Source organism: Musca domestica, unplaced genomic scaffold, assembly GCF_030504385.1.
Source record: "Musca domestica strain aabys unplaced genomic scaffold, Musca_domestica.polishedcontigs.V.1.1 1, whole genome shotgun sequence".
In the NCBI taxonomy this organism is placed as follows: domain Eukaryota; kingdom Metazoa; phylum Arthropoda; class Insecta; order Diptera; family Muscidae; genus Musca; species Musca domestica.
The window spans coordinates 41313162-41328259 of NW_026712114.1; the positions used below are offsets into that span (position 1 = coordinate 41313162).

A 15098-nucleotide genomic window follows, 5' to 3' on the forward strand; every position below is an offset into this window, starting at 1 on the left:
ACGAAATATCTGACTATATGAAAATGTGACCAAAATTTTTAAGAATTCAATTTTAAACAAACAGAAAAAATAGCGTTAAATATTAGATATATCTTTATATAAATATTTTAATATAAATCTATGTTTCAAAAATATATATGCATATCTTAATATAATCCTATAAAATGAACGAAAAGTTTCTTCGAATATTATCACGACATAATAAATATTTTTCAAACAAAACCAACAATACGCAGAAAACCTGACAGTAGCAATATATGATTTATGCAGTAGCAACCCTCAGTTTTCGTTCCATACGAAATGTTTTGAAAAGTGTACATTTATGTATGGATTTGATTTACTACACGGACCAAAAACACAATGAATTGTCACAACAATGGAATCAACCGCCAATTAATATCTCAGGAATGACTAAATTTCCACCCTGTATTGCGGCGAATGTTCATAGATTTTACGCACATCATATGCAGTGTAGATATGGGTAATTCCATATATATACTAAATAAATAAACATCACTAGAAAATCATAATATATCGGTAGTTTTTATACCCTCCACCATACTATGGAGAGTATATTAACTTTGTCATTCCGTTTGTAACTCCTCGAAATACTCATTTCAGACCCAACAAAATAAATATAAATTCTTGATCAGCGTAAAATTCCAAATCAATTTAGCGATGTCCGTCTGTCTGTTGTCCAGTAGGCAAGTTAAGTTCGTAAATGGGCCATGTAGGCCCATGTTTTCATATAGCCTCCATATAAAGGTACCTCCCGATATTCGGTATTTTAATGATTTTAGCGACATTATTCACCGGAATTTGGTATTTGAAGTTGGAAATGGATACTACAGCTTAAGACAGAAAATTGTCTGTGCAGTCCACGTATTTATATAGCCCCCATATAACGGTACCTCACTATATTTGGTATTTTGATGATTTTAGCGACATTATTAACCAGAATTGCTTAAAATTTGGCATTTGAAGTTCGTAATGGATACTACAGCCTATGACAGAAAATTGTCTGTGCAGGTCCACGTCTTTGTATAGCCCCCATATAACGGTTCCTCACTATATGCGGTATTTTAATGATTTTAGCGACATTATTCACTGGAATTGTTTTAAATTTGGCATTTGAAGTTCGTAATGGGTACTACAGCCTATGACAGAAAATTGTCTGTTCAGGTCCACGTCTTCGTATAGCCCCCATATAACGGTACCTCCTAATATTCGGTATTTTGATGATTTTAGCGTCATTATTCACCGGAATTGTTACAAATTACTTATTTAGAGTTCGTAATGGGAATTACAGTCTGTGACGGAAAATTGTCTATGCAGGTCTTCGTATAGGCCCCATATACCAGTACCTCCCTATATTCGGTATTTTGACGAGTTTAGGTACAATACCCACCGAAATTGTTTGAGATGTCGTATTTGAAGTTCGTAATGGATGCTACAGCCTATGACAGAATATTGTCTATGCTGGTCCAGATCTTCGCACAGCACCGATTTTATATTTGAAAATTTCTAAATTCGTTCCAAATGGTGGAGGGTATTTAAAGTTCGGCCCGGCCGAACTTACTGCTTTTTAACTTGTTAGATTTTATTAAGTAACGTTTCGGGTATTACTTTACACATGTCAAGTGCTTTAATTTCAACCCCTTATGTTTCAATTTTATAAATTGTTAAGTAGTGACCCATATCTGTTTACACACAATTACCCAGGGGTGTTTCTTTGTCGTTTCCATTACTAAACTGCTGCACACTTAGGAAACAAAACATTCGGAACTACTTTAATAGCAAATGAATCCAATCAAATTCCATTTACGCTACAACGTTGATTCTTCATTCATCCATTCATTCACTTATACGAACATCTCTCTTCACTGATGGGCGATGATGCAGCAGTTTAAGCTTTAAGAATACCAAAAAGACATTCATAAAAGCAATTTGGATTATAATCAAGATGATTTACTTCAATGCAGCGCAGATACACACACACACCCGCTTTTTTCATCTCCTTCTGGTTGTGGGTGTTTTTTTCAAATTTGTACGGCTCTCTCACTCACTCACTTCATCACAAATTAATTCTCTTATGATTAATGATTTATTTCACACACACACACTCACACTTGAACACACATCGAATGAAAATTCTTAGATCCGTTTTTGTGAAACAATTTCTCTTGACATTAACCCGTAACAATTGCAATAAAAATGGCAAACTTGACCCATTTCAATTTTTCCAACCAACTAAAGTGAAAACTAACGTGATGGTGATTGAAGGCTCCTCAAATTGTTGAAAGACTAACGATTTGAAAATCCACCTTGACGTTATTCCACAAAGTTTTACATGCGTGTCAGGTAAGTCAACATCATTTGATTTGAAGTAATTTTTCACATCAAGTCAAGGCAGTCGGTCGGAACTGATAAAGGATACAAAAAATGCTAACGTTTACTTTCAGCACAGTGCTTTGAAATGGGAACAAAAGCTGCATATCAAATGCGGAAGTGTTGGCAACTTCGCCTGCGTTTTGTTAACATCAAAAAATTTGATTGTTCCAAGGACGAACCCTATTGAAATTTGGGATAACCGGTGCAAATTTATATAGCTCCCATATACAGGGTGAGATAAAAAAAAACTGCAACAAAGTCAAACGCCATAATTTTTACATTTTTATACCCTCCACCATACTATGGAGTATGGTATATTAACTTTGTCATTACGTTTGTAACTCCTCGAAGTACTCATGTCAGACCCAAAAAAGTATATATATTCTTGATCAGCGTAAAATTCTAAGTCGATGTAGCGATGTCCGTCTGTCAGTTGTAATCGAGGTATCTGTCGAACGAATTGAAATAGAAGGCTAAAATTTTGCATACATGTTTATTTTGCCAGTAGGCAGGTTATGTTCGTAAATGGGTCATGTATGTCCACATTTTCATATAACCCCCATATAACGGTACCTCCCAATATTCGGTATTTTGATGATTCTAGCGACATTATTCACCGGAATTGTTTCAAGTTTGGTATTTGAAGTTCGAAATAGATACTTCAGCCTAAGACAAAAATTGTCTGTGCAGGTCCACGTTTTCGTATAGCCCCCATATAACAGTACCGCCCAATATTTGGTATTTTAATGATTTTATCGTCATTATTCACCGGAGTAGTTTCAAATTACACCTATGACAGAAGATTGTATTTGCAGGTCTATCTTTCTTATCTTTCTAGGTCTTCGTATAGCTCCGATATAACGGTACCTCCTTATATTTGATATATTGATGATTTTAGCTATATTATTCACCGTTTATTTCAAGTTTCGAATTTGAATATGATAATGGCTTGTGACAAACAATGCCTATGCAGGTCCACGTCGTATAGACTGCAATGTATCGGCTATATTCGGTTTTTTTTAAGATTTTAACAGAATTTTTTTACGGATTTTACTTTTTGAAAACTTCCAAATTTGTTTTAAATGGTGGAGGGTATTCAAAGTTCGGCCCGGCCGATCTTACTGTTTTTTAACTTGTTTTTTATTCTTTTTATTCTGAAAGCAAAAAAAATGTCCGAAATAGCATCAAATTTTAGAATAAGCTTAGATTTGTTCCAATTGGTCACCTTTGGGACGAATTATGGCCAATGAAACCGTCACACGCTGCCCGAATGTTGCTCTGCGGTATTTTGGCCCATTCCCGGCGAAGCGCTTGCCTGAGGTGATCGGCACACTGGTATTTTTTAGTGCCAACATTGCTTTCCAAAATACTCCAGACACAATAGTCCAACGGATTGGTATCCGGAGATTTTGGTGGCTGGACAACGAATGTTTTCTCATCGGACAAAACCAAATTCGGCAGTTCACCTCTTTCGACCAAGCGAAGCAACTCTTTAGTTCTTTTGATTATATGTTCCTTCTGTTGCGGTGTAAATTCTTGCTCTTTTTGGAATTTCAATGGCTTTACCCCGAGCTCATTTTTCAATATTTGCCGAATGGAATATTGCGATACGTTCAGCCCACGAGCCAAGCGGCTACTGCGACGCGAGTTTCGGTCAAGTCGCTTCTTTACATTTCGAACCATTCCTGCTGATGTTGCTATTTTCTTCCGTCCACTTCATTGACGTCCAGTATCACGGTAACGAGCGATGGTACGAGACACAAAAGATCTATTCACATTTAAATGCTGGGGTGCTCTAACGATAGCAACTTGGGGTTTTCCAGCCAAATACGAATAACTTTTTCTCTGAAAATTCTCACCAAAATGATTTTTTACGCTTGTAAACAATATAATGAGCTGTCACTGGAATAATTTTTAACAGCTGTCGGACGAGTGGCTTAGAATGACAGCAGTCTGAAGTTGATTGCAGTTTTTTCATCTCACCCTGTATATAGTCGGTATTTATACTTTCTAAATTAAGTCGGTTTTCACCACACTGTGGCAAATTAAAATTGGTCTTCCTCCTTCGCTGGTTACACAATTACCCATTTACTTAGTTGATGGCCCCTACACTAACCCATGACTTTTATTGTCGGTCTAGTTTGAACACGAAATCACATCTATTTATACACTTATGTACAAACATGCATCCATACATACATACAGCACACAAATCAACATAAAACTTAGCTAACGCTTTAGTAATGGTTTTCATCACCGCGGAGGTCTGTCTACCTTTTTTGCTCATTAAATTTTCATAAAAAGTGAAAACAATTTATTTCAATTTCTCAATCAATCTCAATCATGTTTAAGTGAAAACTTGATTACTAATTTCCATAAAAAATATGCCTAAGTTATTTCTTCTTTATTAACAAGAATAAAAAGAGCAAATTGAACACACTGAAATATGAAGAGCCTAACTAATGGGAGTCAACAAGAAGAGTAAGGTGGGAACACATGGCGAAATGGTGGAAGTGGTATTTCTGCTTCCCATGTAAAATTTTATAAAATCCTTTATTACAACATGTAATAGGTTTTGAAGTGTGGACATTGAAGAATTTGTTCGTGCACAAAACGTTTTGCATTCTGTAACATTCTCCATTCGTCGTATTCCATGGAAGGCAATAATTACTCATAAGAAATTCCCTTGTTAGAAAAATGGCGAAAGGAAATTAAAAAAGAAATACGCAAAAGATGTCATCATTTGATTGTTAGAGTTTAAATGACTAATGACCTAAAGGGAATATGGAAAATGAATTTAACAAAAATGGTTGAACTAATTTTTTATGTATACGGAGGATGCCCATGAGTGGCATTTTTGACGAGTTCTATATAGGGTTAGTGCACCTAAGGTCATCATAACGCAGTGGGCAACATTTGTTTGTACTTAAAGCTAAATACAGAAGATATGTTTCAACTTAATACAAAAATAAATCTGTACTAGCTTTGTAAAATTTCGTTAAAAGAAGTTGGATTATTTCATTAAATCTCAGGGAATATTTAGCGAGACAATACATCATATTAAGAGGAAATTAGTACATACATCAAATAAAATAAATAAAGAAAGGCTAAAAGTCGGGTGGGCCGACTTTATGATACCCTACACTACGTTGCATATTTAGTAGACCTAGCCATAACGAATTTACGAGAAATACAAATAACAATCAAAATCCACCCTATTTGTCCTGACATCACACATTTAAGGCAGAGTAAACGTGAAATTGGGTCAAGATCTATATGGGAGCTATATTGGCACACTTATTTCTATGATCAATTTGATCGTATGTGTGCCAAATTCCATCCAATTTGGACTAATATTACACACTTGGTGCAAAATAAAAGGCAAATCGGACGAAGATATCTATGGGAGCTATATCTAAATTTTGACCGATTTCAATAGGATTTGTCTTTAGACAATGCAAAATATTTTTGCAAAATTTCATCTCGATGTGGGAAAAGATGCGACCTGTATTTTTATACCCTCCACCATAGTATGGAGGGTATATTAAGTTTGTCATTCTGTTTGTAACACCTCGAAATATACATTTTAGACCCCACAAAGTATATTCTTGATCAGCATAAAATTCAATGTTGATTTATCAATGTCCGTCCGTCTGTCGGTCTGTGGAAATCACTCTTGCTTCCGAACGAAATGAAGTAGGTTGATAAAATTTTACTCAAATGTGTATTATGTCTGCAGGACTTTTGGTATTGAAAATGGGCCATGTAGGTCCACGTCTTATATGGTACCCCCCGATATTTGGTATTTTGATGATTTTAGCAACATTATTTACGGGAACTATTTCACATTTGGTATTTGAATTTCATAATGAATACTACAGCCTATGACAGAAAATTGTCTGCGCAGGTCCACGTCTTTGTATAGCCACCATATAATGGTACCCCCCGATATTTGGTATTTTGATGATTTTAGCGACATTAAAGAAAATTGTCTGTGCAGATCCACGTTTTATAACCCCTATGGTACCTCCCTATATTCGGTATTTTGATATTTACATTATAAACAGATTTTTTTCAAGTTTCGCATTTGAATATTGGAATAGCTTGTGACAAAAGTTGCCTATGCAGGAACAGGTCGTCGTATAGACCCTAATATACGCCTACATTCGGTATTTTTAAGATTTTAAAAGACGTTTTAACGCATTTTATTTTTTGAAAATTGTTAAATTTGTACCAAATGGTGGAGGGCATTCAAAGTTCGGCACGGCCGAACTTACACCCTTTTTACTTGTTTTTACAAAAATACATGGATGGACGGCCGGACGGACATGCATAAATCGACACAAAATGTGATTCTATGCAGATCATCAAAAGGAACTATGGGTGTACCTCCATTCCTCCTCTATTGCACGGAGACATAATACCTTGACCACAGTGTGGTATAGGGTATGCAAATCGTAATTTTGTTAATTAATTGGCAATTTAAGTAATTAACAATTTTTCAGAATTTTTATAATAAAAAAGACTAGACTAGAATATAATACTAAAATATTTAAGTTTGTATTTTTTCTGATGCCGCCTTTAAGAACCAAAAAATATCCAATACCCAATTTAGTACCACAGACACCAACGACATCAAATTGTACGATTTCAGCTCCGTCCTTCACCCAATATCAAATTTAGTATCACTTAGTATCTCTCACATTTCCAAAACCACCTCGATAACTCAATTGCAGACACCAACAGAGACCTATACCTTCACCCAATACCAAATTTAGTACCGTTTATTACTTTTCGTACAAATATAGGACGCATTTCGAAAACAACCTCCATATCTTAACCACAGACACCATCAGAGACTTTATCTCTTTACTCAATAACCAATTTAGCATCACATAGTACTTTTTGTACAAAAAATAGTACACATTTGTAGAACCACCTCCAGATTTCAATAACAGAGACTTTAATATTAAATTTCAGGATTCCAGCTCAATCGCTTCTTCCAATACCAAATTTACTTGTCCCAGATAACAACAGAGATCTCAATATCACATTTTGGGATTCCAGCTCTATTGCTTCACCCAATATCCAATTTAGTACCACTTAATACTTTTCGAACAATTATAGTGGCGGAAAATTGAAAAATGTTAAATAAATATAATTAAATTATTATTAATTTTTAAATAATATATTTTCTATGTTTTGTCCTATTTTATACCTCGAAACATAATTTTGATGTTATTTTTCAAAATGCAGTACTGTTGTACTTCTATCACAAAGATCTAAATAAAAAATCCATTGATGAATTATTATTTAACCATATAACTAAGGTTATAATTCCTTGTGTAAGAGTCGACAATGGACCACACGGGTCTTCGTTTAGGGCACTGTTGATATATAGGCCGAAGCTGGCATTGGGGTTATACGTTTACGAAAATACTCTATGAATAGATTTGCTTACCTTTGGTGCATCATTTTAGGATAAACGTTTTTTTTTTTTTTTTTTTGAAAACTCAACATTCGAATGGTGTTATGTATTACTAAATGATCCTTGCGACACTCATAGCGATACTGAAAGCAAAATTCATAATGTCAGTTTTATTCCTATGCATATATATACATTTTTTTAATTTTTTGATGAAATCAAGTTCAAAATTTATCTCATTAAATCGAATTATTATTATTTTTGTATTATCTAGAAATATTTTTGTTTTTGATGTGGCTGTATAATACAATTAAAACAATTTTACCTGCCTCGCCACATAACACCCTTAAAATATCCTTTTCCCACATAGTTCTGTAGATTATAATTAAATGTAAATTCCATTTCCACCTTTTTTAGTAAACCGGTGAAAATGCCCACCTAAAACTTCGTAAGCTACAAAATTCCAACACACTCAATATGCATTTCTCGTTTTAGTTGTGCTGTTAGAAAAACTTCAAATTTCCCCACAATAATTACAACAAAATATTGAGCTGAAGTGGTAGGAGTTGTCGTCCACCTCTTAGCTGCTCTATTGGCATGTTGTTGTTATTACAAATAAATATTTACAGAAAAAAACACAGAACTCTGCGTGAACTCCATTGGGACAAAAAGGCGTGTAGTATGATATCAGTGGTAAACAGCTAATTTCCATTCTACTTACCGTTATTGTTACAATACAATTTAACCAAACTGAATGTTTCATACTTCCAATGGCAATGAGTGAGAGAAAAATAAAGCAATACACTTGTATGAAGAAAAAAATGTTCTCATTTGTATTTGTAGGTCCTGTTTAGGGAATCCAATACAGAAAAATATAAAAACACCCTTAATAGTCCTTGAAAAAATATTCTTTAAAAACACAAGTTTATTGGTCTGTTGGTCCTTGAAAAAATATTCTTTGAAAATCTACGCTTACTGTTCTGTTGGTCCTTGAAAAAATATTCTCTAAAAATCCACGTTTATTGGTCTGTTGGTCCTTGAAAAAATATTCTTCGAAAATCCAGGTTTTTTGATCTGTTGGTCCTTGAAAAAATATTCATTAAAAATCCACGCTTATTAGTCTGTTGGTCCTTGAAAAAATGTTCATTAAAAATCCACGCTTATTGGTCTGTTTGTCCTTGAAAATATATTCATTAAAAATCCACGCTTATTGGTCTGTTGGTCCTTGAAAATATATTATTTAAAAATCCACGTTTAGTGGTCTGTTGGCCCTTGAAAAAATATTCTTTAAAAATCCACGCTTATTGGTTTGTTGGTCCTTGAAAAAATATTCTTTTAAAATCCTCGTTTATTGGTCTATCTGTCCTTGAAAAAATATTATTTAAAAATCCTCGCTTATTGGTCCTTGAAAAAATAATTTTTAAAAATCCTCGCTTATCGCTCTATCTGTCCTTGAAAAATATTCTTTAAAAATCCTCGCTTATTGGTCTGTGGATCCTTGAAAAAATATTATTTAAAAATACTCGCTTACTGGTTTGTTGGTCCTTGAAAAAAATATTATTTGTAAATCCACACTTATTGGTCAGTGGATCCTTGAAAAAATATTATTTAAAAATCCTCGCTTATTGGTCTGTTGGTCCTTGAAAAAATATTATTTAAAAATTCAGGTTTATTAGTCTGTTGGTCCTTGAAACAGTTATCCTTATTGGTCTGTTAGTCCTTGAAAAAATATTATTTAAAAATTCAGGTTTATTAGTCTGTTGGCCCTTGAAAAAAATATTTAAAAATTTAGGTTTATTAGTCTGTTGGCCCTTGAAAAAAATATTTAAAAATCCACGCTTATTGGTCTGTTGGTCCTTGAAAAATATTCTTTGAGAATCCACGCTTATTAGTCTGTTGGCCCTTGAAAAAAATATTTAAAAATCCACGCTTATTGGTCTGTTGGTCCTTGAAAAATATTCTTTGAGAATCCACGCTTATTAGTCTGTTTGTCCTTGAAAAATATTCTTTGAGAATCCACGCTTATTAGTCTGTTTGTCCTTGAAAAAATGTTCTTAAAAAATCCACGCTTATTGGTCTGTTGGTCCTTGAAAAATATTCTTTGAGAATCCACGCTTATTAGTCTGTTTGTCCTTGAAAAAATGTTCTTAAAAAATCCACGCTTATTGGTCTGTTGGTCCTTGAATAAATATTCTTTAAAAATCCACGCTTATTGGCTTGTTGGTCCTTTGAAAAAATATTCTTTAAAAAATCCACGCTTATTGGCCTGTTGGTCCTTGAAAAATATTCTTTGAGAATCCACGCTTATTAGTCTGTTTGTCCTTGAAAAAATGTTCTTTAAAAATCCCCGCTTATTGGTCTGTTGGTCCTTGAAAAAATATTATTTAAAAATCCACGCTTATTGGTCTGTTGGTCCTTGAAAAAATATTCTTTAAAAATCCGCGCTTATTGGTCTGTGGATCCTTGAAAAAATATTATTTAAAAATCCTCGCTTATTGGTCTATGAAAAATATTCTTTAAAAATCGTCGGTTATTGGTCTGTTGGTCCTTGAAAAAATATTATTTAAAAATCCACGTTTATTGGTCTGTGGATCCTTGAAAAAATATTCTTTAAAAATCCTCGCTTATTGGTCTGTTGGTCCTTGAAAAAATATTATTTAAAAATCCACGTTTATTGGTCTGTGGATCCTTGAAAAAATATTATTTAAAAATCCTCGCTTATTGGTCTGTTGGCCCTTGAAAAAATATTCTTTAAAAATCTTTATCATCCCTTTACACCAAAAATTCTCAAACGACATACCTGTACCGCCCGGCAGACTGGCCGCTGTTTAACAAGTCTAGCAACTCGATCAGGATACCACCTAACGAATTGTACGGTTGAAAACAGTTGAATGCAAAAACAATTATTGTTGCTCGCTGGAGCTTAGGCGAGGGGGAGGAGGAGGGAGAAACGCATACGGAGGAATGAAATAAAAAAACACAACATTTGAATGTTGACCACATTTATGAGGACTTACCATTGGTCTGGAGTTTAGTTGAGTTTTTGAATTGAACGTGAAACGTTTGTTTGTGAGAACGAACGCAATCGGCGGCACGAAGGATAATAAAACGATACAAACGCTAATCGAAAACAAAATTCAGTTAACTGTGGTGTCATAAAAAATCTGTAAAATTTAAAATCAAATAAAAATAAAATTGTCAATAAATGTGAGTTCAAGTTGTGAAGCGACAAAACAAAAAAAAACTGACAAATCCACAGGAAAATCCCAGCAATGAATTTCCCATTAAATAAAATTGAGTCGAATATTGCGCAGAAAATGGAAAATAAATATTTGCTTAAAATATTGAAATAATTATTGACTGGCCACTAAACAAATGGAGTTTGCATAAGGGGTTGGTTGGTTGGTTAGTTAGTGGGTAAGTCTCCTTTTGGTTTGGCTTGGTTTGCGTGTTGTTTGTATTTACATTTGGCCAAATCCGCATTTGATTGACCCACTTGCCGTTCCAGCCAGCAGAGTGAGCGAATTCGAACCACAACTTTCTAGTTGTCCCATGGTTTCTTGTGCTGTTACCTCTTTTCCATACAAATAAACAAAACACTGTGTTACAAACTATGGACATCTGTTTGTTTGTTTGTTTGTGTGTATGTATATGCATGCATGTATTGGGGTATATAAAACGCGATAATAGTTTCATCGGTATATAAAACGCGATAATAGTTTCATCGCATTTTTTTTTTTCTATTTATTATTGGTGTTAGGCTATTCGTTTTTTTGCGGTTTGCCTTTGCGGTTGAAACGCGAACATTTGCAAAATGGCACTAGACGTCTATGTATTGTACTAAATACATACATACATATGTACATATTTATGTCGAATTGTTAGCATACTTTAAAACTAGCAACCATGCCATGCCATGCCTGAAAATGGACTGGCCATACTTTAAGAGCACAGCAACTTTAACAGGATACGGAAGTGTAGGCTATGTGGTAGGACATGCAATGAACACAGGCATACAATATACAGACATACAATACATGTTGCTATGCCCCTACCCACCGGAACAACAACATTGCAAAATATATTGAATGTATGTACATATGTTTTAGGAGAATATGTTTATTTTCATTGTGCATAACACAATCGGACATGGTATCTGTGTCAAACGGCATGTCTTTTTAATGTATATTTTTAGAAAGATAAATTATCACTCTTTTTTAAATATATGTATTTGCACACACACACACATAATTTCTATAGATTTGTAGAAAAAACATAAGAAGGACAGGCCAATATTTTAAAATAAGAAGAAAGGGTTTCCAGGTAAACTTCAAAACAAAAGTGTATATTATACTGTGCATTTTAATTAATTATACCCTCCACCAAAAAAAGTATGGAGGGTATATTAAGTTCGTCATTCCGTTTGTAACTCATCGAAATAATCATTTTAGACCCAACAAAGTATATATATTCTTGATCAGCGTAAAATTCTAAGACGATTTAGCCCTGTCCGTCCGTCTGTTGTAATCACGCTACAGTCTAAACGAATTAAGATAGGAAGCTAAAATTTTGCACAGATCTCTCTTTTGTCTGCAGTCAAGTTCGAAGATGGGCTATATCGGTCCACGATATCGTATAGCCCCCATATAACGGTACCCCCGATATTCGGTATTTTGATGATTTTAGCCACATTTTTCAATGGAATTGTCTGAAATTCCACAAAAGGAGTCCCTTGTGGACATTTTACCCCCTCAAAGAGAATTGTCTATATAGGTCCACGATATCGTATATCCCCCATATAACTGTACCCCCCGATATTCGGTATTTTGCTGATGTTAGCCACACTTTTCAATGGAATTGTCTTAAAATCCCCACAAGTAGTTCCTTGTGAGTACTTCACCCCCTGAGAGAGAATTGCCTATACAGGTCCACGATATCGTACATCCCCCATATAACGGTACCCCCCGATATTCGGTATTTTTATGATTTTACCCACATTTTTCATCGGAATTGTTTGAAAATCCACACAAGGAGTTCCTTGTGGATACTTTATACCTCGGCAGAGAATTATCTATATAGGTCCACGATATCGTATAGCCCTCATATAACGGTACTCCCGATATTCGGTATTTTGATATTTTTAGTCATATTTTTCAACGGACAGAGAGTTCTCTATATAGGTTAACGATAACGTATAGCTCCCATATAACGATACCCCGCGGTATTCGGTATTTTGAAAATCCACACAAGGAGTTCCTTGTGAGTGCTTTACACGCAGATTGTCTTTATAGGTCCACAATATCGTATATTCCCCAATATTGGCACCTTCCTATATTAGACATTTTAAAGATTTTAAAAGAACTTTTAATGGATTTTATTTTTTTGAACATTTTTTAATTCGTTCCAAATGGTGGAGGGTATTCAAAGTTCGGCCCGGCCGAACTTACTGCTTTTTAACTTGTTTTTATTACATATCTTTTTCGAAGAAATTCGATTTAAAACAGTTCGAGTCAATTTTGAAGGGTATGCTAATAAATAGATCTATCTAAATTGTGTGAGCCGAATAACCTATTGAAAGGTAATATGAACAAACTACCTTTCGTATTGAGAGGAGAATAATTTCATAATTTCCAAGTAATGAGTAACGTTAACATAGAGTGTGCGTCTCCGTCTACAAACCCAACGGTTGTTAGTTTATAACAAGGCGTCAGTAAATATCAACCTATTTCATTCCGTTTGGAAGCTAGAGCGATTTCCACAGACAGACGGACTGTGGAATATATCCAAGTTGCATATATATCCTGTTTACTGTATATATATAATCCTAAATATAGGGTCGAGAATTCAATACCAGCAACGCACAAAACAAAAATGTTGAGGCTAAGAATAACACTCATTTGTCAACTTTTAGTCACTAAAAATTATTGCCTATTTTGGGTAACATGGCCTTGTTAGTATGATATGGTTACAAATCTCATTATTTGGTAATAAGAATTTTGGATGGGTCCCCCAAAAAGGTTCAAAAGTTCTTCTTACAAAAAAAAAGTTGGGATTCGATGGGATCAAAATATTTGATATAGACGTAAGTAAGTTACGAGAATATGAATATTTCTTCTATAAGATACAACAAAGTCTTAAAGTATGAGAGTAATATCCCGCTGTGAATTTGCCGAGGCATTGCAATTCGGGCTTATATTACCCATTTGGAGCACAATTAACTTGAAGTCGAATAAATACAGGGTGAGATAAAAAAACTGCCACGGTCGATTAACACGTGCGGGGAGCGACCATCGGCTGTTAAGGCGACCATCACCATGGTCGGCGCTTGAGTTCTGGTGGCCAACCGAAGGTGCACATGTTCAGCTGACTTCTTTGGCAAGTAAACACCATAATTTTGTTTGTTTACAAACTGCTGGACAACGAATGTTTTCTCATCGCTGAAAACCGAATTCGGCAGTCCACCACTTTCGTCCAAGCGAAGCAACTCTTTAGCTCTTTTGAGTCTGCATATTTTCTTTCCGTTGCAGTGTAAGTTCTTGCACTTTTTGGAATTTCAATGGCTTTACCCCGAGCTCATTTTTCAATATATGCCGAATGGAATTTTGTGATATGTTCTGCTCACGAGCCATTTTTCGGCCACTGTAACTCGGGTTTCTTTACTTTTCGAACCATATCTGCTGATGTTGCTGATTACTTCCGTTCACTTCCGTGACGTCGGGCTACACGACCAGTATCACGGTAACGAGCGATGGTACGAGACAAAAAAGATTTATTTACTTTTATTTACTAGCCACTTGTGGTTTTCCATCCAAATATAAATAAATCACACTATCACGCTTCCATTCCATCACGAATACCTTTTTTGTGGAAAATTCGCACCAAAATGCTTTTGTACGCTTGTAAACAATATAATGAGCTGTCACTGGAATAATTTTAACAGCTGTCGAACGTGTGGCTTGGAAATGACAGCAGTCTGAAGTTGATTGCAGTTTTTTTCATCTTACCATGTATATATACTTTGTGGAGTCTCTCATCAGTTATTCGAGGAGTTACAAACGGAATAACAAAGTAAATATATCATCCATAGAATGATGGAGGGTATAAAAAACTGTCCTACTAACTAATTTTTCCCAGATTGCCAACTCTATACCTATGTATATACAGAATCAGCTCCATATTTGAACTCAGAACGATAACAGGGACATAACTGCCGAATTTGCAAGACTTCCCAAAACAAAATATAGTATTACTATTCGTACACTGGTAGTACATATTTCCAAAA

The 15098-nt window shown here is 34.7% G+C and overlaps 2 protein-coding genes across 5 annotated transcripts in view; one reads left to right on the forward strand and one right to left on the reverse strand.

The window, feature by feature from the left end:
* Positions 1-15098, reverse strand: part of LOC101901295 (F-box/LRR-repeat protein 7) — a 57436-nt gene that overhangs the window by 22820 nt on the left and 19518 nt on the right. Inside the window, exons 1-2 of one of the 3 annotated variants that reach the window (XM_020034882.2) lie at positions 10834-10926; positions 7853-7962 (exon numbers count right to left, since the gene is read on the reverse strand). The exons of 1 other annotated variant lie outside the window; for it this stretch is intronic. Coding sequence is in view for 1 of the 2 variants with exons in the window: in XM_020034881.2 (XP_019890440.1) it covers positions 10834-10836 (3 nt within the window). In the remaining variant the exon portion in view is untranslated. Of the gene's footprint in view, positions 1-7852; positions 7963-10833; positions 10927-15098 lie in introns of those variants that run through there. One more of the 3 variants, XM_020034881.2, reaches the window with a different exon arrangement.
* Positions 10882-15098, forward strand: part of LOC101901453 (kinesin-like protein KIF19) — a 34923-nt gene continuing 30706 nt past the window's right edge. Inside the window, exon 1 of one of the 2 annotated variants that reach the window (XM_005177972.4) lies at positions 10882-11023. The gene's annotated coding sequence lies outside the window, so the exon portion shown is untranslated. The other variant, XM_059122958.1, reaches the window with a different exon arrangement.